This window comes from Camelus bactrianus, chromosome 6, assembly GCF_048773025.1.
Source record: "Camelus bactrianus isolate YW-2024 breed Bactrian camel chromosome 6, ASM4877302v1, whole genome shotgun sequence".
Classification (NCBI taxonomy): Eukaryota; Metazoa; Chordata; class Mammalia; order Artiodactyla; family Camelidae; genus Camelus; species Camelus bactrianus.
In genome coordinates, this window is record NC_133544.1 from 11,618,305 (window position 1) to 11,637,989 (window position 19,685).

A 19,685-nucleotide genomic window follows, 5' to 3' on the forward strand; every position below is an offset into this window, starting at 1 on the left:
TGATAGAGGACGAGAAGGACGTTCGAGCCCGTGTACTCCTTGAACTTGGATTCCAGCACAGGACATCGACCATTATGTAATAATAGTTGATGTAAGTCTGCAATGGAGGAGCGTGGAGCATTGAGAGAGTGGTTTCCTGGGGATTGAGCCCTTGTTTGGAGGATCTTGGAGGGTTTCCCAGAGGCAGTGATGTTTATGATGAAATGAGGAGGAGGAAAGTGGGAGGGGAGTGGGGTGAAAGGTTCCAGCCTGAGAACAGCGTGGAAAAGGGCCCCAGGCCAGCGGGAGCCTGATGTGTGCTTGAGAAACCCAAGGAAATCAGAGTGACTTCAGTGCCATAAACCAAGGAGAAAAATCATTCAAGACCAGATCGGGGGGGCTTTTGTGCCCCATTAAGGAATGTGGATGTTATTCCAAGAGGGGGAGGCATTGAAGGCTTTGAATTAGGTGACTAACCGGATGGACTGTGTGTAATTTGTTTACCGAACCAGCTGGATATCAACTTTATTTTTCCCCTTCTGGTCTCTTCAGATCCCTCTGTGGACCTATTTCGTTTGTGGCTCTAGATGACATATCAGGCAGATCCCATAGCTTTTCTCTGAGACAATAAGTAAATATTTCCTTGGCTTTTTAAAAAGTCTGAATCAGTCTAATAACTACATGACTCCATTCATGTCCAGTGTTTTAAGAAACTTCAAACTCTTATCCAATTTAAGTTTGTTTTCCAACCCCTGTTTGGGCCTGACCCAGCCTGGGGAGCCTAGAGTGTGGGGAGGTGGAGAATTTCTCATTCTCAGTATTTTCACATTTACATTCTCCCTCCCTAAAAGTCGAGGCTTTCCAGCCCCTTCTGGAGTTGGGTGAGAGAGGGAGGTAAGATAAAGGGGTCTGCTGAGGGAGATCTGACTCCTTTGAAGAGGTGACACGTCTACTGGCGGACAGCTGTCCCCATCACCCCCAGGCCTCTGCAAGTCTTCCACTCTGCGGGCCCGTACCCTTGCAGCAGTGCTTCTGGGCAGCATTCTTTTCTTTCCTGCCTCTTTTCTGGCCCCCAGCACTATGCCTCTGGACTTGTTTCTGGAAGTGCTGCTAGGAGCCCCAGGAGTGCTCTCAGAAGGCACCCTTCAACTGTCACAGCCTTCCCAGGGCTGGCCACATCCAATGACAGATCAAGGTGGAAACAGAAAGACCTAGCATTTTCACCCTAACACAGTTCAGCTCTAAAGGGCCATTTTAGCTTCAGAGTTCCCCACTTCTCTCTCTGCTGAGTCCTGCCTCCATCACCTCCCCCCTATGGGTGTTAATCTCAAAGAACTCACAGTCAAACACCCTACCCTCTAACTCTGTCCCTGAGTCTGCTTCCTAGAGATCTCAACTCAGTAACACAGCTCCTGGCTTGCTGTTGGACCACGGTAGAGGCTGAAATCCTGTCTGTGGGGCACAAAGTGAACATGTGATCTGAGATGCCTATAATTGACCAGATGTCCCCTGACTCATCAACCCATAAAATGGTAGCGTGTGTAGCAGCACTCTGTCCTCAAGTGGAAACAGTAATCAAAAAAGATGACACATGAGCAGGTCTGGAGAGCACCGGTATGTTTCATGAGTGGGAGGTTCGTAACTGACAGATACACCTCCTGCTCCTGCTTTACCGCCTCTCCTGTAATCCACATCTGTGACCTCATACGGAGTTCCCTGTGATCAGATCACCAAAGAGGGAAAACTTGAGCCTAATTTTAAAACATTTCCACATAGAAATCTGGCACTTCCACAAGGAGGTGACTAGAGTATTATATCCTGCTGGACTAGCTCAGGGGGACGGAAGGAAAGGACTTTGTGGGGTTTTTTGTTTTTTAGTTGAAGTATAGTTGACTAGCAATTTTATTTTACTTTCAGATGTACAACATAGTGAGTCAATATTTTATAGATTGTACTCCATATAAAATTATTATAAAATATCGGCTAAAAATTTTTTATAGCTTTAACACATATATATGTATCAAGATGTATTGTTTAGTTTTGTGAAATGTATTTCTTAGCCATGTCTGCCTTTTCCTGTGACTTGCCTCTTTCATTCAACCTCTGCTTTTTAAATTATCCTATATGCTTTTTAAATTACTCCATACTGATATATGCATCTGTAATTCACTCACATGAATATACCACAATCTCTTTAGCTAGTCTCCTATGTTGTAGTTTTAAACTTTTGCTTTGTATTTTTAAGTTTTCAGTCTAGCTAGGATTGATGTTGCATGTAATTTGATGTGGAAATCCGATTTCTTTCTTTCTTTAAATATAGATAGCCAGTTGTCCAAACAAGCCTCTTCTTTCCCCCTGGTCTGCAGCATCACCCCATGATGTATCATAGTTCAATACGTGCATCCATCTCTTTCTGTTTCTCTTCTATTTCATTGCTGTATTTGTCTTCCCAAAGTCACACTAAATTTCTCTAACCAGGTAACCCATGTGGATAGCACCCCTTCCTGGTTTTTCTTGGCCTTTGGTCTTGCATTTCAACGTCAGGTTCAGCTTGTGATGCTCCATTAAGATTTTTTAAAAAAGCACCTAATAATAGAAATTACCTCTCATGATAGCCAGGTTCTGCCTTCTGTCTGCAGTTAGATCTTGGGTGGAGATTCCTGGCTCTTCTTACAATAAGATAACTCTATTTTGTTCTCTTGGAATCTTAGGCCTGAGACAGCTTCCCAACCCTCCATAAGGATAGAGAGTTGTTATTTCATCCTTTCCTCATCCGTAGTGTGTCTTTGACTGTGCGCTGGTGATGCATGGCTTTGCTGCCTCTCTCCCAGTAACTTAAAGCTTCTGCTACCAGGGGGAGGGAGGGAGCCAAGGCTTCAGTGACAGCACCCCCCAGGGCCCCCTCCCCAGCCTCCAATCACCTCTTTTGAGACCTGTGTGCAAGAGTGTTTAATGCCCAACCTCCTGTGGCTGAAGGCTTCTGCTTCTTAGGAAAGAAGATGCAGGGAAGTGGGTTATCCTTCAGACCTATTTCCTCTCATCCTCTGTTCCTCCCACCATCACCCCATCTCCCACACCCTTGCTCCCTGCACCACCATCTGGGACTCTCTCTGGTCTATTCCCTGCCCCAGTCTCTCTCTTGAGCCTTCAGAGAAACCCATGGGAAGGAACTTGCAAGGGAATACAGATTCCCTCTTGAAAACTGCCCCAGCATTTCCAAACCCACATGCCAGCACATACTTGGTTTTTGGCAGTTATTATTTTTTTTCTTTACAATTTTAGCTAATTCTTACTCACTTCTTTTGTAGCCAGCACTGTGTTTCTCCATTCCACGCTCTTCCATAAGTGAGACTATTCCAGTGTTCATACTCCCCTGGAAATGATTTATTCCCCTGGGTTTCAGGCTGGTTGGTTATCTTGTGACCTTAGTTCTCTGATGGCTTAAGGGAAGTGATGACTTTGTAATTTATCTGCTTTGTTTGTTTTTTTCTTGTTGGGTTGCTTCTTTCTACATCTAAAGCAAAAGTAGATGTCTTATAATTGACTTCTGTGTAGTAACCTTAAATTTTTCACATTTGCTAAATTCTTTTGATCATTTTAATACTTTTAATATATTTGGGGGGGGTCTGAGTAGAAGTAAATATTTTTTCTAAGTAGATAATCACACTACCTGCAAATAATTTGTTTTGTTTCTTGTTTAACATTTCTTAGCATATTATACCCTTTTTCTGTTACAGTATGTAGAAAATCATTAACAGGGATGAAGATAGTGGGTGTCTTAGTTCATTCGTACTGGTGTAATCAAACCCCATCGACTGGCTGGCTTATAAACAACAGAAATGTATTTTTCACAGTTCTGAAGGCTGGAAGTCCGAGATTAGGTGCCAGAACTGTTAAGTTCCAGTGCGGACCTGCTTGTGCATTGCAGACCGCCAACTTGTCTCTGTGTCTCCACACGGTTGAAGGAGGCGGGGGATCTGTTTGGAGCCCCTTTGGTAAGGGTACTAATCTCATTCACAAATCCACCCTCATGACCTAAATCAGTTCCCTAAAGCTTCACCTCCCAATACCATCACCTTGGGCATTCAGTTTTCAACATAAGAATTTTGGAGAGATACAAACATTCAGACTATAGCAAGATTTTTTAAACCTTTCGCCATCACATATTATCCTTTCCATAGTTTTTTTTAACTCTTTTTTACTTATAGACAATTTTTTGCAGTTTAAGAGGTATTTTATTTTTGTTTTTAACTTAAATGTTCCTTCTGTATCTATTGAGCTAATCTATAGAATTTTTTTCCTTTAACTTTCTACTTAATATTATGAATTATATTATGGATTTAATGTTGAACCATACTTGAAGTCATACAATAAACCTATCTTGGTCACTGTGTATTATATATGTTCATACATTTCATAAATTGTTGAGTGCAGTGTTAGTATTTATTTGTTAGATTAATCTTGTTAATTGTGATGTTCCAATTTTCTGTATCCTTACTGATTTTTTTCCTACGTGATTTATCAATAATATTGAGAGAGTTATGTTAAAATTTTCTAATATGATATTGGACTTGTCAATTTCTTATTGCAGTTCTATCAGTTTTGCCTTATATATTTTGAGGCTATTATTAGATACATATAAGTTTAGAACTGTGTTACACCTTCTTAGTGAGTAGTCTTGGCAAAAATTGTTGGTTTTAGTCTAAGATATTGATAGTAGAAATAGAGAGGAATGGATGGGTTTGGGAGATAGACCCAAAAGGACAATGGAGCCAGAGCAATGTCCACTACCTTACTCATTGCCTTGTAGAGCACATCTACATTTGTCTCCCATGTGCCACATCCAGCTACATCTTGTCTTATTACTGTCATGGAATCTGAGGTTCTCATATTGTGCTTAAGAAGACAGGTACTTGAGGTAGACAGACAATTGGGTGAGGAATCAGGCAATGTGGAAATGGCAAACAGTAGGCCTGGAATTCAAAAGAGAATTTGAGGAATAATAGTCAAGAACTAAGGTTAAATGATAAAACAGAAGGGATTCAGAACACTAGCAAGGATTTTGGATTTGGGGGACACTACCTATGAGATGTCGGATACTGAGTCAAAATCCTTTCCATGTGGGAACTGATTATATATTCCTAGGTAAAAAACTGCATCTGCTCGGCAACAGGGGAAGTGTAGTCCTTCCACAAATGGTGACGTACTGAGACAGAGCTGCTCTCGTTTCATAACAAGTTCAGTTGTTCTTAAGAATCTTCACAAAATCCTAAAAATGATGACTTAATGTCAGCATTGCTACTAAATTGCTCAGAAAGAAAGCATTATCAACATTTACACAAAATTTTTAGTAAAGCTATTCATTCATTCAATGAATATTTATTGAGTATTATGTGTCAAACCTTATGCTAAGACTGGGAATATAGTGGTGAGTAAGATAGACAAGGTCCTTTCCCACATGGAAGTGATGTTCTGATGAAGAGAGACAGGTGATAAACAGGTAAGCAAAAATGAAAATAATTTTAGGTCTTAGGAATGCTATGAAGAAAGTAAATACGGTGATAGAGTGAGAAAGATAAGCACACAGCTGAGAACAAAGAGCAAAGAACCAAGGGAAGAGCTTTCCTGGCAAAAGACAAGTGCAAATGCAGTGAGGCAAGAAAAAATGTGGGTTCATTTAATAAACAGGAAGGAGGCTGGTGTGGATGGTGCAGAGTGAGATGAAGTGGTGGAAAGGTCAGCGATGAGGTAGGCAGTGCCAGATCGTATAAGGCATTGTGGGCTGCATGAGGAGTTTACATCTTATTCTTGGTGCTGGGGGAAGCCACTGGAGAGTTTTATATAGGAGAGTAAAATAATTTATATTTTCAAAAAGATCACTTCTGACTGCTGGGTGAGAGTCACACTTTCCAGGCTTGAAGAGCTGTTGAAGTAATACTGGTGGGAGATGAAGGTGCCTGAAGCAGGTGCACTTGAGAAACGACAGGATTTGATGACGGATTGCCTGTTGTGGGTCTGAACAAGAGAGCAATCAAGAATTATCTAGGGTTCTGATTCACAGCTGAGTGGATAATGCTGTTATTTTCTGAGATGAAGGGTGCAGGGTTAAGCAGGGAAACTGGGAGTTCCAGGTTAGAAATATTAAGCTTGATGTGCCTGTTAGGTACCCATGTGAGGTTGGCAGTTGCATGGATGTGTGAATTCACAGCCCAAAAAGTCAGAGCAGGAGCTCTGCATTTGACAGTTGTTCTGGATGCAGGTAGAGAAGAAAAGATCTTGGACACTCGAGGAAGAGAGATTGGACAGAAAATGAGACCCCAGCCAGGAGGGAGCAGCCACTGAGATAGAAGAAAACCCAGGAAAGTGTGGGGCCATATATGCCAGGGAGGTGGGTGTTTTGGAAAGTATGGAGTACATAGCTGACAGATTGAATAAAATAAGCAGAAAGAAGCAAAGTGGCCTTTGGATGTGGAACCATTCCAGGCTGTAATAACGCTTATTAAAGCAGGTTCATTGGCAAAGGGTGAGGGCAGTGGAGTGGGGAGGCAGCAAAGGTGCTAGGATGGGAGCTTAGCACAGGTAGGTAGTTAAGTTTGATAATGACTGTCTTTTGCAGTGTTTTCCCCACTCAGCAAATATTCCGCTTCACCTCAGGAACTCACTGACTCCTAATTTTAAGCCCATCCTTCATTGCCCAAATCCCCTTCCCTCCTTTATAAGCTGCTTTCTCACCTCTTGAGCCTGATTATCCCCAAGAGCAATCCTAGACACTTGAATACAAGGGACTCATTTACTTCTCTGATGGTGGGAGGGGTGGGGAGACAGCTTCGGTAATTAAGGTGTCTGCCTGGCTGTTGGTAATTAACTTCATATGCAAAGAGGTTAATTTTTAAAATTACAATAATAAACTTAATTTTTAGAGCAGTTTTAGGTTCACAGCAAATTTAAGCAGGAAGTGCAGAGAGTTCCCACATACCCCCTCTCCACACATATCTCCCTCACTGTTGACCTCCTACTCGCCAGTGGTACATTTGTTACAATCGATGAACATATATTGACACTTCATCAGTCACCCAAAGTCCATGGTTTACATTAGGGTTCACCCTTGGTGTTGTACATTCTGTGGATTTTGACAAGTGCGTAATGACACTTATCTACCTTACAGTATCACACAGAATAGTTTCACTGCCCTAAAAGTCCTCTGTGCTCCACCAATTCTTCCCTTCCTCCTAGCTCCTGACGTCTATACTGTCTCATTATTTTGCCTTTTTCCCAGTGTCGTACAGTTGGAATCACACAGTGTGTAGGCTTTTCAAATTGGTTTCTTTCACTTAGTAATAGGCGTTTAAGCTTCCTCCATGTCTTTTCATGACTTGATAACTCATTTCTGTTTACCACTGAATAATATTCCCTTGTATGGATGCACCACAGTTAATTTATCCATTCTCCTACTGAAGGACATCTTGGTTGCTTCCAAGTTTTGGCAGTTTTGAATAATTGTGCTGTTGTAAACATCCTTATTCAGGTTTTTGTGTAGAGGTATGTTTTTAACTCATTTGGATAAATACCAAGGACTTTGCTGGATCATGTGGTAAGAGCATGTTTAGTTTTGTAAGAAACTACCAAACTGCCTTCCAAACTGGCTGTACCATTTTGCATTCCTACCAGCAATGAATGAAAGTTCCTGTTGCTCCACATCCTCACCAGGATTTGGTGTTGTCAGTATTTTGGACTTTTACCATCCTAATAAGTGTGTATTGGTATCTCATGGTTGTATTAATTTGTGTGTCCTGATGCTACATGATGATTATGGACACCTTTTCATATCCTTATTTGCCATCTGCATGTCTTCTTCAATGAGATGTCTATTTAGCTCTTTTGCCCATTTTTTAACTGAGTTGTTTGTTTTCTTACTGTTTGAGTTTTGAGAGTTCTTTGTATCGTAGGGGATTAGCATATGCCAATCCAAAATAAACCACCTTGGCATAAAGATTCTTTTTAGCTGAAGGTAATTGAAAAAGAAGCAGACATATGAAAAAATTCTTTGCCCTCCCCCTCTCTACCAAGAAGGGCAGGGTGATTCTTAATCACTAGAGACAGCTGGAGACTTACCAGTCCAGAGACACCAAGAGGAATCTACACAACAGGCATGACTGAAAACAACCCTTATCTTCCAGTAGTTTCCCCCATGTATTTACTTTTCCACAGTTTGCCACCCCTAAAAGCCTTAGCCCTTTTTCCTTTATGTTTTCACTTCTCTATAGACTTATTGTTCTTTATTAACCCAATGTTCATAGCAGCACTATTTACAATAGCCAAAACATGGAAACAGCCTAAATGTCTATTAACAGATGACTGGATAAAGAAGATGTGGTATATTTATACAATGGAATACTATTCAGCCCCAAAAAGCGACAACATAATGCCATTTGCAGCAACATGGATGCTCCTGGAGAATGTCATTCTAAGTGAAGTAAGCCAGAAAGAGAAAGAAAAATACCATATGAGATCACACATATGTGGAACCTAAAAAACAAAAACAACAACAACAAAAACAAAGCGTAAATACAAAACAGAAACAGACTCATAGACATAGAATACAAAATTGTGGTTGCCAAGGGAGCGGAGGGTGGGAAGGGATAGACGGGATTTCAAAATTGTAGAATAGATAAACAAGATTATACTGTATAGCACAGGGAAATATACACAAAATCTTACGGTAGCTCACAGAGAAAAAAATGTGACAATGAATATATATATATGTTCATGTATAACTGAAAAATTGTGCTGAACACTGGAATTTGACACAACATTGTAAAATGATTATAAATCAAAAAAAAAAGTTAAAAAAAAAGATGTTATATAAGCCCCAGGTTCTAACCACCTGTTACTCATCACTGAGGTTCTCCCCCTGTGTAAGCATGACACACATTAATAAACTGTTCATTTTCTGCTGTTAGCCTGTCTTTTGTCAGTTTAATTTCTTGGGTCCTAGGCACAAAATCTAGGAGTGTCGAGGGAAAATAGGCTTCATTCCTCCCCTACAGGTTATTATGGATAACAGTCCTTTGTCAAATACATTTTTCACAGCTATTATGTCCCAGTCTGTGGCTTACCTTCTAATTATCTTGACAGTGTCTTTCACAGAGCAGAAGTTTTTAGTTTTAATAAAGTATAGTTGTCAATTTTTAATTTCATGTGTTGTGCCCTTACTGTTATACCTAAAAGTCATCACCATACCTGAGTTCATCTAGATCTTCTCCTATGTTATCTTCTAGAAGTTTTAGAGTTTTGCATTTTATATTTAAATCTATAATCTATTTTGAGTTCATTTTTGTGAAGAGTGTAAAGTCTGTGTCTAGATTTATTTATTTTTTTGCATGTGGAATCCTAGCTTAACATTGTTTTTCTTGATTATAGACTACGTGCTTATTGTAGAAATTTCCTAAAAGACAGTGAAATGTAAAGAAGACAATTGACATCATGACTGTTAACATTTTGATGAATTACTGATAAGTCCTTTTTAATATATATTTTAGCATTTTTCACCATGCTTCTTTCAGACACTCTAATAAGATGACTTTCCTTATGTAGTTAAAAACTCTTCGTAAGTGACATTTTAATAGATACATTTTGTCTAAGTGGATCAGATATATCATTTACTTAATTTTCCTATTGTTGGCATTTTTATTTCTAACTTTCATCATAATGCTATTATGAACATCTTCGTGTAGAAAGCTTTTCTTACCACTATATTTCAAGTTATTAACTTAGGAGAGAGTCCTCTCAGTAGATTTATAGAATCAGAGGGGAAAAAATAATGTTAGAGTTCTTAATGCATAATGTCAGACTGATTCTTAGGAATCTGGTAACACTTTACCATCCCATTAGTGGTGGATGAATGCTTATCTCCACTCAGTTCCTGCCACGACTAAACCCTGTCTTTTAAAAAATCTTTGCTAATTTGATAGGTGAAAAATTGTATCCCACTGCTATAATTGACATTTTATCGACTACTAATGAGGTTGAACAAATGTTACTCAAATTTTCATTTGTTAGCCATTTATGGTATATTTTATTTGTAAATTATACGTTCATAAACTTGCTTATTTAAGCCACTGTTTTATCCAAATTGACTTACGCGTGTTGGTTTGTCTTTTAGGAAAACTGGAATGGCTTACATAAAAAAAATATTGCAACATGACACTCCTGAAGGATTTTTGTCCTCGGTTATTGCAGAAGTGATAGACCCTTTTGGAATAGAGGAAGTGCATGAGAGCTCTTGTTTGTCTAGTTCCCTTTACATTAATCAAACTGGAATTTTCTCCTATCAACTTACTCTTCAATCACAAAGTAAGTGTAATAATACAGTACATCTCTGATGGCTGGGAAAAATGAAAAAATTATCTTTTGGGAAGGGTGTTCATGCTCTTTTATAGAATAGTAGATTTCAAAATTTAGTCTGATTGGTAGTCTACAGAAGTCTACATATACTTAGATTCCTGGAGGAATCCTTTAATTCTAATATAGTAAAACCTAGCTGTCACTTCATTGATATTTCATCAATAGTAGTGCCTATCATTTATTCCTATGATGCTATTTTTGTCATAAACAGTGCTCAGGAGAAGTGAGAGAAGATAGGAAGTCCATGTAGATGTTACCCTACGTAATGAAATAGTTCTGAATCACTGTCATGCAGGATATTTCTATTTCAAAAGATTATATGGTAGATACAAGCAGAAGTTAGTATTGTTTATTATAAGGATTTGGATTTTCCTCTGAGAAAATGGCAAGCCATTGGAGTGTTTTGAACAGAAAATTACATCATTTAGTTTATGTTTTAGCAATATCACTTTGGCTGCTATGTTGAAAACAGACTGGGCAGGTGATGGAGAGAGGACAAGAGGGAAAGCAGAGGAATCAGTTGAGAGGCTATTCCAATAATCAGGGGAGAAGTCATATTAAATATAAGCTGACTGTGATTCATCAAAGTGGAGAAAGAAAGAGTGGAGGGCTTAACAGTCACTGAGGAATGACTGGAGGCCAAGATGGCCTTTGGCCAATCTTTCTTAGAAAGGTACAATTTGCCAAGACTAAACCAAGAAGAAGTAGAAAACATACATAGACCAAGTACCAGCACCGAAATCGAATCAGTAATTAATAAACTCCCCAAAACAAAAGTCCAGGACCAGATGGCTTCACAGGCAAATTTTAACAAACATTTAGAGAAGGGTTAATACCTATCTTTCTGAAACTATTCCCAAAAATTGCAGTGAAAGAAACACTTCCAAACTCATTCTGTGAGGCCACCATCACCCTGATACCAAAACTAAAGATATCACAAAAAAAGAAAATCACAGACTAACATTACTTATGAATATAGCTGCAAAAATCCTCAATAAAATACTAGCAAATCGACTCCAATAGTGCTTTAAAAGGATCGTACACCATGATCAAGCGGGATTTATCCCAGGGATGCAAGGATTTTTCAATATCTGTAAGTCAATCTATATGATACACCACATTAACAAACTGAAGAATTAAAACCACATGATCATCTCAATAGATGGAGCAATGTAAGCAAAATTCTGATTGTGTTAAGGTCAAAAAATTAGGAGAGGAATTGACACTAATGAATAAAGGCAACTCTTTCAGGAAATTTCATGATCAAGAGGAGGAGAGAAACCAAGTGGTAGTTGGCAGGAACGTAGGAAAAGGGGTTTTGTTGGTTTGTTGAAAATGGGAAAAAATTAGAGCATGTGTGCATGAGGAATGGAATTATGAGGTTCTCTTCTGACTACTTCTATTTATTTTTTCAGAACGTGGTGAGTATTGTTGTTGACATGTTTCAGGCCCTATCAAAACAGGTAGTAGTGTGGCTTTCCTCTCCTTTTGACTTGCCTCGTATCCTCTCTGATGGATTTTCTCCATCATTTCTTCTTTGTCTCCTTTGTAGAATTTTTTTCCTTCCCATTATAACATGATAATGTTCATTATGGTCGAGCCTCTTCTAAGTCTTTAAGATCTCCGTAACAGTCAATTATTCATTTATTCAACAAATGTTTACTGAGCATCTGCTATGTAATAGACAGAACTTTAGGCCCTGGGGAAAAACACTGGCTATGTTATTCTTCTCTTGTAAAAACACAATGAAGAGTCTAGGTTAATCAAGGTTCTTGGCAGTTCTATAGTAAAGAAATAAACTTTCTTATAATTACTTAGCCCTATAATTTTTTTCTGATGAGAATTTTACGGAACTAGTTTCACCGTAAAGATTAAAGTTATAGGTTGGGCTTGGCATATTTGTGATACACTTTTTACAAAATAATTTGAATTATAACCTGGAATCTGGAAAATGTGTTCTCTGGTAAGACCATAGTTTAAAATCTCAAATAGTGTATTCATCATGTATGTTCATCAGCAGGCTTGGAGAACATTGGCTGTTTTATTGTATATCAAATCATTCCTATTTTAGCTTCAGGTGCTATTTCCTCATTTCAAGATTCGGATGTAGAGAAGACGGTGGTGATTCCTGGTTACAGCAGCTTCCTGATCACAAGAATTTTAGATAATGAGAATGCTTTAGCTATTGCTACCATGCCTGGAAGAGTACCCAACAATATGACTTTTTTGAAAGACTCCTGGTTATTATACAACTTTGGGCAAAAGAATGGACGAACATGGAACATATATTCGAAACCATGTAATTACTGGTTTCAAAAACATGATGATTTACTATCCCTCAATGTCCTGAAGTACATTGATCTGGGGAAATCGAACTCCTTGAAAATTAAGGTCATGCCTAACACAAAAAGTAAGTTTATTTTTATTGGGAAACATCAAAGGAGATGTTGCTTTTCTAGAATGTAAAATATACTCTTTGATATTTCCTTTATCTTTAGATACCATAGTAGTGGCATTTTATCAATAACAATGTTAGCTTCTGATTATTGAACTTATATGAAGCTCTGTATTAAATGATTTTCATATATTTTAAAATTTAACGTTTATAACAACCCTAAAAGGCTAGATTATAATCCTTTTTTTTAACAAACGAGGAAAATGAGGTTAAATTACCGGCCCAAATTTACACAGGATTTTAGTTTAGATTTTTCTGCCCTCTGAAAAGAAAACTGTATGATTACCTCGGTATTATTATAATGATTTCAAGTATTTATTTTAAGCCCAAAAAATGACTTTTAGATAGAATTTCATGCTTTTCTCCATTTTTTCCAGGTTTTTTTTTTAATTGTAAAGGTAATATAGAACTTACTAAAGGTAATGAGGAATTGGTATACTGGAAAGAGTAACACAAAAATTTTAGTAAATATCTTAGCTAGAAAGTGAGGAGAGAAAGATGGAAGGAAGGGAGAGAAAGAAGAAAATCCTGTCACCAGAAATGAAGAGGGAACGCAAAGCCAAAGAAATTGGCTAACGTGTGGCTCCTGGGAGGTTGTGAGGCTCAGATATAGGCCATAAAGGCAGTGGGGTGGGTTTTAATGCCCAAACGTTGGCAGGAGATAGGGACCTTTGGTCATTTCTACCTTGTAGTAGAAAGTTGAAACTAGGAACATTAAGTAAAGCCAGGACTATCAAATTGTGATGAGGAGGTTAGGAAGACACTACCCAACAACCCAAAGAAGGGGGAGTAGGGGGATTACCATCTCCGTGGGACTCAAAGAATTTCCTGTAAAAAACCCAAACCCAAGAGCATGTAACACCAGAGGTTACCCACCAGATACAAGAATCATAAGGTGAGAAATAATTATAACACCTGGTCTTCAGGATAAGAAAGCACAAAACCCTTTGTAGTAATACTTTCATAAACCAGATAACATGCATTCCACAGAAAAATTGATCTCTGTTGAACATGAATTAAGAAAAAGAATCTTAAACCCATGTAAAGACATGACCCTAAATAAAAACCTAAGAAAAAGAGAAAAAAAGAAAAAGAAAAAGAAAAAGAAATGACCCAGCATAAGAGAAAGTCAACAAGCATAGGAAGCAGAAAATTTTAATCTTGGGATAATAGAAAAATCAGAAAAACAGTATAAAAATAACTGTAAAGTATAAAGTATGTCAAACTCTTAAAAGATAAAAGAAGATAGATGAACCATAATGAAAGGACAAAAATACTATTTTTTAAAGACTTATTTGAAAAACAGAACCAAACACTACTTACAAAAATGAAAATTACAGGTTTTGAAAAAATTGGAGACATCTATTTCTATTTCCATCAATATTGTGGACTAAATAGTCTGAAAAACTTTCTGAAACCCTTAGGATCCTTTCTCATTGATTATATGACTAACTGTTCATATTTTCATCAAGTAATTTTTGAGTTTTTACTTTATGGTTTTAACTGTGCATTGAATTCTTTAATTTATCTACATTTTGTTTTGGTGTATTGTAGGTGGTGAAGGTAGTTGTTCCGACATCACTTACTGAATAGCGTATCCTTTCTTCACCGATTTTTAAAAACAATGCAATTTACCTCTCTTTTCGACCATTTCTGGAGTTTTAAAATTCGGTTCCTTTGTTACCTTTCTATATTCCAGCACAAAAGCCACATTTTCTGATCATTTTAGCTTTAAAATATAACAAATTAGTTGTTAAATGGTGCGGTTATATTCATTCAGTTTTAGGAAGAGAATAATAATCAGCAAGTAAACTCAGTTGCCTCTTTGTGAAGAACAGCCTGGTCTAAGCTACTCAAAGTGTCTTCCGGGAACCAGCTGCATCAGCATCATTTAGGCGCTTGTTAGAACTGTGGAGTCGTCTGTGGTTCCATAAGAATTTTAGAGTTTTCTTTCCTATTTCTGTGAAAAAGATGCCATTGAAATTTTGATAGAAATTACACTGGATCTGTAGATGGGTTTATGCAGTAGGGACATTTTAATAATATTAATTCTTCCAGTCCATGAACATGAAATATCTTTCAACTTCTTTGTGTCTTCTTCAGTTTCTTTCACCAATATCTTATAGTTTGCAGAATACAGGTCTTTTATGTCCTCGGTTAAATTACTAATATTTTGTTCTTTTTGATGCTGTTGTAAATGAGATCGCTTTAATTTTCTTCAGATAGTTCATTGTTAGTGTATAGAAACACAACTCATTTTTGTACGCTGATTTTGTATCCTGCAACTCTGCTGAACTTATTTATTCTTACAGTTTTTTTTTTTTTTTGTAGAGTCTTTAGGGTTTTCTAAATATAAGATTACATCATCTGCAAACAGACACAATTTTACTTCTTCCTTCCTGATTTGGAAGCCTTTTCTTTTTCTTGCCTAATTGTTCTGTGTAGGGCTTCCAGTATGTTAAATAGAGGTGGTGAGAGTGTGCATCCTTGTCTTGTTCTTAATCTTAGAGGAAAAGCTTTAAGCTTTGTGCTTGATGAGTATGAGTGTGATGTTAGCTATGGACTTGTCACATATGGCCTATATTGTGTTGAGGTACATTCTTTCTTACCTAACTTGTTAAGAATTTTATTCATGAATGGATGTTGAATTTTGTCAAATGCTTTTTCTACAAATATTGAGATAATCAACACTTTTTACCTTTCACTCTATTAACATGGTGTATCACATTAAAGACTTGCATAGCCAAAGCAATCTTGAAAAAGAACAAAGCTAGAGGCAACACACTTTCTGATTTCAAACTATACCACAAAGCTATACTAATCAAAACATTATGGTAATGGAATAAAAAGAGACGCATAAACCAATACAACAGAATAGAGAGCTGAGAAATAAACCCATGCCTACACAGTCAAATAATTTTTGCAGGGGAGCCAAGAACACACACTAGGGAAAGGACGGTCTCTTCAACAAATGGTGTTGGGAAAACTGGACAGCCATATGCAAAAGAATAAAACTGGACCCCTGTCTTACACTACTCACAGAAGTTAACTCTAAATGAGTTAAAGACTTCAATGTAAGACCTGAAACCATAAAACTCCTAAAAAAAAAAAAAAATAAGGGAAAAGCCCTTTGACATGGTTCTTGGCAATGATATTTTTGAATTATCACCAAAATCAAAGGCAAAAAAAGCAAAAGTAAACGAATAGGACTATATGAAACTAAAAAGCTTCTGCATAGCAAAGGAAACAAAGCAAAATTAAAAGGCAATTTATGGAATGGGAGAAAATATTTGCAAACTATATATCTGATAAGGGGTTAACATAATATAAGAGGAACTCATATAACAAACAAATAATCAAATGATACAATTAAAAATGTACAAAGGACTTGAATAGACATGTTTGCAAAGAAGATATACAAATAGCCAACAGGTACATGAAAAAGTATTTAACGTCACTAAGCATCAAGGAAATACAAATCAGAACTATAATGAGATATCACCCTCACACTAGTTAGAATGGCTGTTATCAGGAAAAAACAAGAAATAATAAGTGCTGGCAAGGATGTGAAGTAAAGGGAACCCTTGTGCATTGTTGGTAGGAATATATTGATTCAATCACTATGAAAAACAGTATAGAAGTTTCTTTAAAAAGTTAAAAATAGAACTACCATGTGGTCCAGCAATCCCACTGCTGGGTATATATCTGAAGAAAATAAAAGCGGTATTTTGAAGAGATGTCTGCACTTCCATGTTCATTGCAGCATTACTCACAATACCCAGGGTGTGGAAATAACCTAAGTGCCTATCAACAGATGAATGGATAAAGAAAATGTCAGGGGAGGGGAGGTAATATCTCTGTGGTAGAGTGCATGGTTAGCATGCACAAGGTCCTGGGTTCAATACTAAGTACCTCTATTTAAAATAATTAATTAATTATTTCAAAAAATGTGGTATATATACACAATGAAATATTATTTAAAAAGAAGGAAATCCTGCCATTTGCATCAACATGGATGAACCCGGAAGACATTATGCTAAGTGAAATAAACCACACAGAGAAAATGAATCATATATGATCTCACTCATACGTGGAATCTGAGAGAAAAGTCTAACTCATATAAATATAGAATGCTGGTTGCCAAGGATTGAGGGGTGGAGAAAATGGGCAGATGTTGATCAAAGGGTACAAAGTTCCAGTTGTAAAATAAGTAAGTGCTGGGGATGTTATACACAGCATGGTAACTAAGCGTTCTTCTCACATAAGTATGTAAAGTGGCGGCTGTATTAATTAACTTAATTGTGGCAATCATTTCACGATGTATGAATACATCAAATCACCACAGCATACAATTTAAATATATACAATGTAAATATAGACTCAATAAAGGGACGGAGGGGGCAGGGTGTGGAATCTCAGCCCCCTCCTCAGACCTGCTGGATAATAATTGGCGTTTTAACAAAATCTTCAGTTATTGTTTAGGAAGTACTGGCCAGAGCACTTTGGTTCAAGGGAAACTGCTCTAAATGAGACTTCAGGCAAATCATTTACTACTTCTCAGCCCTGATATACTGTAGTAAAGATGGCAGTTGGAGTACATGGTCTCTCAAATCTCTCATTCCAGTAAATGTCTCAGTATGGAGAGGTTGCAAACAGGGCAGAAATCTGGGTTTCTGCAGGCAGAAACAAGTTCCTGCAGGCAGGAATCCACCTGAGGACAAACTGCTTCATCTGCCTGGTTTCCCCTTGGCAACAGTTGAGGACAGCTCTCTAAATTGAGCATGTATTCTCAGTTTCTCTGCTGAGTTATCAAACTCAGTGTGACCTGTACCATCCAAGTCACCTTTGTATGCATTTGAGAACCTGGCTAAGGAATGAAGTGCAGAGGGGGACAACATTTCCATGAAAAAAAATAGAAGAAAATATTCACGAAGTTATATTTTTCTGAGAACTATTAAAGCTAACTCCATATAAATCTCTAACTATATCTGTAGCCATTTTGTAGTCTTCATAATAGATTTCTGTAGATGTTCCAGAATCCTGGATTAGCAAATTGTTCTGAAATTGCTTAAAATTTTCATGATTCCATGCTAACCCTTGGCCTTGTTTCCATAGGTGTTCAAATACTTGAAATACCCCTCATGGAAGTAGTTGTTGGAAATCCAAATTTGCTGGAAGTTAAAGCTGAAGGCTCTTTTGATGATACTGATAGTTATCTAATAGAAATTTCTGCAGCTAGCAAAACTTTACGTCAAGTAAGGTTTTCTTTCATTATTAAAAAAAATCCATTACTTACAGAAAATTTATAATGTAAACCAAGAAAAAGAAGGAAAAATTACATATAATCTTACCTATCAAGGATGAACATTTTAAAAACAAGGATGACCAAGAACTTTTAACATTTTGGGTATTACAAAAAGGCTGTGTAACAGTATACAATAGTGGTTAAAAAGTGAACTCTGGAAAAGATGACCTGGGTTAGTTTTCACTACTGATACGATCTTTATGAGCTTGGGAAAGTTACTTCACTCTGGCTAAGTTTCTTCATCTACAAAATGGAAGTGATAATACCTATCTCATTGGGTTGTTTTGAGAATTAAATGTGATATTCAGGTAGGCCATCTAAAACAATGTCTGGCACACAGAAAATGCTCAACCTCTTTGAATTTACAGTATTTTTCTATTTTTTTCCCAAAAACTGGGAAAACACTTAAAAATTTACTCCTTCCACTTAACATAACCACAATGCCATTGTCATCCCTAAAACTTTTTAAACTAATTTTTTGGTATCCTAAAAAGCCCAATCAATGTTCAAATTCCCCCGATTTTCTCAAAAAAAATTTTTATTGTTGGTTTGTTTTATTTGGGATCCAAACAAGATTCTCACAGTGTTATTTAATCTCTTAAATTTATTTAATCAAAGGTAGGTACTATTCCATTTTCTTCCCTTGCCGTTGACTTATAGAAATTGACCAGTTATGTTGTAGAATTTCCAGTATTCTGGATTTTCCTGTTTGTTTCTTATTTAACTTGTGCCTCCCCGCTCCTCCCACCCCAAATTTCCTTTAATAGTAGAACTCTGCTTAGATTTAAGTTTAATGTGTTTTGGAAGAAATTCATTAAAAATATATAATTATTAATAATATACTGAGTATGAGAATAGGGGCGAAACTACCACTACCCGGGTCTACTCTATCACTATGGTAATTAGTATTTCTACATTTAAAATTTTTCAGATATACTTGAAAATTTCAAACAGAATTTATCAAATTTTGTTGAATGTTTAATATTGTGCAAGGTTCAAATACATTTATTGTACATAAATTCCTACTAAAACATATCTTTGTGAAATACAGTGATTGCTAAGTAAATAACTTCTTTTCAAAATATATACCAGTAGAAGTTATTTTATTCATATTATCAAAGCAAACATCCAGGTGCTCATCAGTGAATGAAGGAAGCCTCACTGATCTGAGTTGGATGTAATAATGATATTTATTTAACAAGTCCTTCTTGATCCTTGCTCATTTCCAAATGTCACCCACAACCAAGTAGACTGGAATGCATTTCTTCCTAGAAAAGAATATGTCTTCTGTTATAATTTATTCTCAAATGGATCATGGAGGAGGGCATAGCTGAAGCAGTAGAGTGCATGCTTAGCAGGCACGAGGTCCTTGGTTCTATCCTCAGTACCTCCATCAACAAATAAACCCAATCACCTCCCCCTCATAAAACAAAAGAAAAAAAAAATGAGTACTATCAAACAGATCATATGGTCAAATTTAATGACTTTTTATTTTATATTATCCTTCCTTTTCTGTTTCCTATTATCCTTCCTTTTCTATTT

General features: G+C 37.0%; 1 protein-coding gene across 1 annotated transcript in view; it reads left to right on the forward strand.

Annotated features, from left to right (window-relative positions):
- CATSPERB (cation channel sperm associated auxiliary subunit beta) overlaps nucleotides 1-19,685 on the forward strand; it is a 128,482-nt gene that overhangs the window by 68,219 nt on the left and 40,578 nt on the right. The window contains exons 17-19 of the mRNA XM_045505727.2: nucleotides 10,142-10,332; nucleotides 12,455-12,793; nucleotides 17,954-18,093. Of these exons, the coding sequence (XP_045361683.2) occupies nucleotides 10,142-10,332; nucleotides 12,455-12,793; nucleotides 17,954-18,093 (670 nt within the window). The remainder of the gene's footprint in view (nucleotides 1-10,141; nucleotides 10,333-12,454; nucleotides 12,794-17,953; nucleotides 18,094-19,685) is intronic.